We start from the raw sequence: 7678 nt of genomic DNA, 5'->3' as shown, positions 1-7678 counted from the left end.
CAGGAGAGCATACTGATCTCACTGAGGCCAATGCTCGGATTCGATGGCTTACTGCGCGTTGGCGGAAGGTTGCAGAATTTGGACTACGATATGAGGCATCCGATATAGTTACCCTAGGATCACGCAGTCACCAAGGCGATCGTCATTTATTTTCATAGAAAATATTTACATGCAGGACCACAAGCATTGCTTGCCACATTGCGGCAAAGTTATTGACCAATTGGAGGCCGCAAATTCGGAGCTTGCGTCTTCAACAAATGCATCCGATATTTTCACCAGCAGATAGAGTGCGACCTAATCCTGTATTTCATGTCATAGGAGTGGACTATTGTGGGCCTTTCTATTGCAAAGCGGAAAGCAGGAATAAAGCACCTCACAAGTGTCTGTTTCTCCACGAAGGCGGCACAAGGCGTTCAGGACCTCACAACCGATTCCTTTATAGCAAAAGCCCTGAATAGGTTTATTAGCCTTAGGGGCAGTCCGCGTATTATTTGGAGCGACAAAGCAACCAAATTCGTCGGTGCGAAGCGACGAGCTTGCCGAGTTAAAGGCATTGTTTGGGAGCGAGCAACACACGGCATCGATATCATCTGCCTGCTTGGCTGATGGGATCGACTGGAAATTCATCCCTCCGCGTGCCTCTTATTCGGAGGTTTATGAGAGGCGGCGGTCAAAGCGGCAAAGCATCATTTTTACAGGGTCGTCGGACGCTCCATCTTGACCCTTAATGAATTGCGAACCCTATCGTATGAGATTTCCGCCATTCTCAGCTCCCGACCACTCTGTCTACTTACAGAAAGCGCGAATGACCTGGAAGCTCTAACGCCAGCTCACTTCCTAAGAGGTCCCAACTACGGCCGATTTCCTGAGCCCGACGTGACTCTTCGTGAAGGCCACCTCAGCAGATGGCAACGGGTGACCCAGATGCAGCAGCACTTTTGGAAGAGGTGGAGCAGCGAGTACTTATCCCTACTTCAAGAACGGAGAAAGTGGCTGTTCGAAACGTCCAACATCAAGGTTGGAAACATAGTGTTGCTGAAGGAGGACAGTATTCCGTCTATAAAATGGCAGCTTGGGCGCATTGAGGAAATCATTCCGGGCAAGGACGGCGTCATCCGAGTAGCCATGGTTCGTACTGCGACGGGTCTAATTAAGAGGGCAGTCGCCAAGCTAGCAGTTCTGCCTCACGATGCCGATGTAGTTGGAACAGTACCTCTTTCAACGGGGGGAATATGTTCGGAGCAGACCACTAGCGCCTAAATATGCGCGCATAGGTGTATGCCTGCACCTGCAGCGCTCTTAGCTCTTCTCTTTTATTATCTATTTCTCTCTCTGTTTTTCTTCTGTCGCCTTATCTTTTAAGCTAAGCTACATTGTAAGCGTATTATGTATTGAAGCCAAGCGTTCGATCGGTTGTTGCAGCTCCGACTAGAGAACAAAAAACCTATTCGTGCGTTAGCTATTATTGCTCAAGGGTGGCAAATTCGTTGTTTTCCCCATAAACAGCCAGCAAGATCCCATGTCGTCCGAAAACTAAACTCATTAGAAGACAGTGTATTTATTCCGAGCCAGGAAATTCAGCATGGCATTTATATAGCAAATACAATAGCTACAGTTACAAATGCTTTTATAAAAATATTAAATACAACAAAAACAGATTAAATAATAACCTTGAGTTAAAAATACATAAATTAGATTATAAATACACTGGGCTCTATAAGGTAGAAAGCATAGAAGATAATGAAAATGTAGTTATTTTAGCAAATAAAAATAAAAAGCAGATACTTCATAAAGATAGACTAAAAATTTTTAATTTCTAATACAATAAGTACGCAAGAGTAAAAAAAAAGAGTAAAAAAAATATATATATAGTGACATATTCACAAATTCTGTTATGTTCCAAGAAATATGAATCTGCAGCGTAGGCGATCCCACGCTGAACCAATGTAAACAATCCACATCCGGATCAAGCAATGCTCCTTCTCAATAACATAAATAATTCTTCAATCAATATCCCAAGCGGGCGATCTCGCTCCCCAAACAAATGGCAGTAGAAGTACGATTTTTGTCACAATAATTTAGTCTTAAGCTGAGATCATTTGAATAAAGACGTGAAGCGGAATATTCGTTTTATTAATTCAACTTAGCGTTGTCCTTAGTCAACTGACGGGACATTAGTTCGACTCACAAAACAGAAACACTTCACTATATATATTTAAAATTCCTTTTTCTACTTGATTTGATTTTGATCTAACACACAAAAATATGTACAAAAAAATTAATTAATAAGGTTAAAAAATAAAAATAATATTAATACAATTAATTATAAATATAGATACAAAAAATGTATGTACATCTAACATAACTTCACTTAGTTACGTTATTTTCCCGAAGGGGGGAGATGTAATATGCACATGTATTGATAGCACTGTACCAAGAACTTGGTATAAGCTTAGCAGCGGCATACCAGCGCTGAACATAAACAAACCCAATTCAAGTGAGCGTGATATATGACCGCCACCTAAAAACAATGCTAAGTCAGCGTTCCCACGCTGACCTCTTATCGCTCGTACACATATGCATGCATGCGGTTCTCTCTCTTTATATATACAAAAGCTAAGAATTCTAAGAAAAACTTTGAATAAAACACAGTCGAGAAACAGAACACAAAAGGTAAAGACGTGCCCTTGACTTATTTCACAAAAGGGAATGGCTCATTCGAATTATCAAATATTACGTCTGAACTATTAAATATCACTTACTTATATTAAATATTACAGTAGTCCGATTTTCATAAAATTTTACACTAAATTGTAGAATAACATAAAATGGCTGTAACTTAAATTTGATGAAAATCTGTTATAAATTTCAACTGTTTAAATTTCTCGATCGTTATTATGGGAGCTATATGATATAGTAGTCCACTTTTCATAAAATTTGACAAACAATTGTAGAATAATATAATATGGCTGTATCTCAAATTTGATAAAAATCTGTTGAAAACTGAATAAGTTAAAATTTTTAATTGTATTAATTTCTCGATCGTTCCTTTGGGAAATTTTACACAAAATTTTAGAATAATATAAAATGCCTATACCTAAATTTTATCAAATTCTGTTAAAATTGAAAATGTTATAATTTTTTTTTGTAAAAATTTTCTTATCATTCCTATGGCAGCTATATGATATAGTTGTCCGATCCGGCATATATACGCTGATTGATATTTCAATCGATCAGAACGAATAGATCTTCTAAATGGTGCTGGCCTCTTTTTCGAAATAATTGCTACGGGACAAATTCATTTGGATAGCGCGTTGCCAACACTTCAGAACACCAAACTTGTTCAACTCATTAGTCTGTCTTAGCTGCCATCGTCAAGGATCCTACTAATCATTCTGATGATGACACATTTGCGAGGACTTCAGTTCGTCAGAACCAGTTTTGTTGCCTGAGGACTTGCGATGCGAGCAGCTTTTCAAGGAAAGTTATGTTAGGCTTGAAAATGGGCAGTATTCTGTTCGTCTCTTGTCCACATCAGGATTCGAATTTTTAGGTGATTCCTGTTGCCTGGCTCGTCGTCGCTTCAAAAGTTTGGAAGCCAAATTGGATAGGAACCATGCTTTGAAGACTCAGAACTCTGCATTTTTACGGGAATATATCGAGCTAGGGCACATGTCTAGTGTAACAAGGGCATCATCGGTACAATACCTTCCCCCTCACCATTGCATACATAAGCAAGAAAGCACGAGGACCAAGCTGCGCGTCGTGTTTGATGGATCAGCTTAATCGATTTCTGGTAGGTCTCTGAATGACTTACTTCTTGCAGGGCCAACAATTCAAAGAAAAATCTTCAACGTCCTGCTTCGCTTTCGATTTTTTAAAGTTGCCCTTTGTGGAGATATCTGGAAGATGTACCGCTGCGTGCGCTGTTCGCATTCTGATAACTTTTTGCAGTGCATCGTTTGGCGAGAGAACTCCACGGACGAGCTTATGGAACTGAGCCAGCTGCCGTCTTGGCAATAAGAGCCATGCATCAGAGGAGGAATCATTCCCGGTTGGAGCTAAAATTGTTCTTAAAGATTTCTATGTGGATGATTTGATTTTTGGTGGTGATTCAGTTGAAGAGGTGAGAGAAATTCGTTGCCAGGTAAAGGAGCTACTGTCGCGAGGGCACTTTCCAATCCGCAAATGGTGTTCGATTGATGCAGAAGCTCTCGAAGGGGAATCTGACTGCGTTAGGGAACAGTTAATAAAATTCCACGATGGATCGGACATCTCCAAGTCCTTGGGTTTGGCCTGGGATTCGGCGTCTGATCAGCTCCTATTTAATTTCTCTAAAATACCGACAGCTCATCGACCCACCAAGCGAATTGCATTGTCAACAATTGCCAAATTCTATGATCCACTTGGACTAATTACACTAATCATCACAAAATCTAAAATCTTTCTACAATCCTTATGGAGTGCTAACGTGGATTGGGATGACGTATTGCTAGAACCCATTCTTTTGTCATGGGGGGAGTTGACCTCTCAGTTGGTAGTTATCCAGAACATACAATTTCCACGATTCGCAATGCCCCCACAGACATCCGTTGAATTGCATGGATTCTGCGATGCTAGGCTATCAGCGTATGAAGCGTGTTTATATTTGCAATTTGAGGTTAATAGAGAATTAAAGGTCCATTTGCTCTGTGCCAAGTCGAGAGTAGCTCCCTTGAAGGCTTTGACAATTCCAAGATTGGAACTCTCAACAGCACTATTATTGGCTGAGCTTATAGTAAACGTCAAGGAAGGTATAGATTTCGACTGCACGTTTCATTGCTGGTCTGACTCGTCTATTGTGTTGGCATGGATTCGCCAACCCCCAAAGGAGGTCAACGTATTTGTGTCAAATCGAATCGCGAAAATACAAGAGATGACGAAAGACATGACTTGGCATCACGTTCCGACAATTTTAAACCAGGCAGATGTCGTGTCGAAAGGATGTACCCCAAGAGAATTGCTAGATCATTCCCTTTGGGCTAACGAACATTCGTTCCTGCTTCAAAGCTCGTCGAATTGGCCCTCTCTGCTGGAGCCAGTTAAGGATCTTCCAGAGCGTCATTCCGCAGCTTTAGTTGGAGCCGTTTGCATTGACGTTTCATCGAGTTGCAAATTCATCAACACTTTCGAGAAGTTGCAGCGCGTATTTGCATATATTCATCCTTTCATTGCCAATTGCAAAGGCAAAGCTGTGCCATTAAAAGGCCTTCTTTCGGTTGAGGAGATCAACCTTGGTACTGTGCTGCTTCTGAGGAGCATTCAACAGGTTCACTTTGCCAAGGAGTATAGGGTTCTCAGCCAGGACAAGGCGTGTCCTCAGGAGAGCATACTGATCTCACTGAGGCCAATGCTCGGATTCGATGGCTTACTGCGCGTTGGCGGAAGGTTGCAGAATTTGGACTACGATATGAGGCATCCGATATAGTTACCCTAGGATCACGCAGTCACCAAGGCGATCGTCATTTATTTTCATAGAAAATATTTACATGCAGGACCACAAGCATTGCTTGCCACATTGCGGCAAAGTTATTGACCAATTGGAGGCCGCAAATTCGGAGCTTGCGTCTTCAACAAATGCATCCGATATTTTCACCAGCAGATAGAGTGCGACCTAATCCTGTATTTCATGTCATAGGAGTGGACTATTGTGGGCCTTTCTATTGCAAAGCGGAAAGCAGGAATAAAGCACCTCACAAGTGTCTGTTTCTCCACGAAGGCGGCACAAGGCGTTCAGGACCTCACAACCGATTCCTTTATAGCAGCCCTGAATAGGTTTATTAGCCTTAGGGGCAGTCCGCGTATTATTTGGAGCGACAAAGCAACCAAATTCGTCGGTGCGAAGCGACGAGCTTGCCGAGTTAAAGGCATTGTTTGGGAGCGAGCAACACACGGCATCGATATCATCTGCCTGCTTGGCTGATGGGATCGACTGGAAATTCATCCCTCCGCGTGCCTCTTATTCGGAGGTTTATGAGAGGCGGCGGTCAAAGCGGCAAAGCATCATTTTTACAGGTTCGTCGGACGCTCCATCTTGACCCTTAATGAATTGCGAACCCTATCGTATGAGATTTCCGCCATTCTCAGCTCCCGACCACTCTGTCTACTTACAGAAAGCGCGAATGACCTGGAAGCTCTAACGCCAGCTCACTTCCTAAGAGGTCCCAACTACGGCCGATTTCCTGAGCCCGACGTGACTCTTCGTGAAGGCCACCTCAGCAGATGGCAACGGGTGACCCAGATGCAGCAGCACTTTTGGAAGAGGTGGAGCAGCGAGTACTTATCCCTACTTCAAGAACGGAGAAAGTGGCTGTTCGAAACGTCCAACATCAAGGTTGGAAACATAGTGTTGCTGAAGGAGGACAGTATTCCGTCTATAAAATGGCAGCTTGGGCGCATTGAGGAAATCATTCCGGGCAAGGACGGCGTCATCCGAGTAGCCATGGTTCGTACTGCGACGGGTCTAATTAAGAGGGCAGTCGCCAAGCTAGCAGTTCTGCCTCACGATGCCGATGTAGTTGGAACAGTACCTCTTTCAACGGGGGGAATATGTTCGGAGCAGACCACTAGCGCCTAAATATGCGCGCATAGGTGTATGCCTGCACCTGCAGCGCTCTTAGCTCTTCTCTTTTATTATCTATTTCTCTCTCTGTTTTTCTTCTGTCGCCTTATCTTTTAAGCTAAGCTACATTGTAAGCGTATTATGTATTGAAGCCAAGCGTTCGATCGGTTGTTGCAGCTCCGACTAGAGAACAAAAAACCTATTCGTGCGTTAGCTATTATTGCTCAAGGGTGGCAAATTCGTTGTTTTCCCCATAAACAGCCAGCAAGATCCCATGTCGTCCGAAAACTAAACTCATTAGAAGACAGTGTATTTATTCCGAGCCAGGAAATTCAGCATGGCATTTATATAGCAAATACAATAGCTACAGTTACAAATGCTTTTATAAAAATATTAAATACAACAAAAACAGATTAAATAATAACCTTGAGTTAAAAATACATAAATTAGATTATAAATACACTGGGCTCTATAAGGTAGAAAGCATAGAAGATAATGAAAATGTAGTTATTTTAGCAAATAAAAATAAAAAGCAGATACTTCATAAAGATAGACTAAAAATTTTTAATTTCTAATACAATAAGTACGCAAGAGTAAAAAAAAAGAGTAAAAAAAATATATATATAGTGACATATTCACAAATTCTGTTATGTTCCAAGAAATATGAATCTGCAGCGTAGGCGATCCCACGCTGAACCAATGTAAACAATCCACATCCGGAGCAAGCAATGCTCCTTCTCAATAACATAAATAATTCTTCAATCAATATCCCAAGCGGGCGATCTCGCTCCCCAAACAAATGGCAGTAGAAGTAAGATTTTTGTCACAATAATTTAGTCTTAAGCTGAGATCATTTGAATAAAGACGTGAAGCGGAATATTCGTTTTATTAATTCAACTTAGCGTTGTCCTTAGTCAACTGACGGGACATTAGTTCGACTCACAAAACAGAAACACTTCACTATATATATTTAAAATTCCTTTTTCTACTTGATTTGATTTTGATCTAACACACAAAAATATGTACAAAAAAATTAATTAATAAGGTTAAAAAATAAAAATAATATTAATACAATTA

The 7678-nt window shown here is 41.3% G+C and overlaps 2 protein-coding genes across 2 annotated transcripts; both read left to right on the top strand.

Moving 5' to 3' along the window:
- The first annotated feature begins 924 nt into the window (after positions 1-924).
- Positions 925-1857, top strand: LOC147645089 (uncharacterized). Its single transcript, XM_086829106.1, has one exon. It carries the CDS (start codon positions 925-927, stop codon positions 1258-1260), a length of 336 nt encoding a protein of 111 aa, XP_086685232.1. The 3' UTR covers positions 1261-1857.
- Positions 1858-6280: 4423 nt separating this feature from the next.
- LOC147645088 (uncharacterized) lies at positions 6281-7213 on the top strand. Its single transcript, XM_086829108.1, has one exon. The coding sequence runs from the start codon at positions 6281-6283 to the stop codon at positions 6614-6616; it is 336 nt and encodes a 111-aa protein (XP_086685234.1). The 3' UTR covers positions 6617-7213.
- Positions 7214-7678: the final 465 nt, after the last annotated feature.

Source organism: Drosophila serrata, unplaced genomic scaffold (genome assembly GCF_035046125.1).
Source record: "Drosophila serrata isolate PLE 108 unplaced genomic scaffold, ASM3504612v1 contig_21, whole genome shotgun sequence".
Taxonomy (NCBI): Eukaryota; Metazoa; Arthropoda; class Insecta; order Diptera; family Drosophilidae; genus Drosophila; species Drosophila serrata.
This window is presented reverse-complemented; position numbering and strand designations above follow the sequence as displayed.

Excerpts from the sequence above, each read along its gene's own strand:
- LOC147645089 (XM_086829106.1), top strand. The coding sequence starts at position 925 with ATGCAGCAGCACTTTTGGAAGAGGTGGAGCAGCGAGTACTTATCCCTA.
- LOC147645088 (XM_086829108.1), top strand. The coding sequence starts at position 6,281 with ATGCAGCAGCACTTTTGGAAGAGGTGGAGCAGCGAGTACTTATCCCTA.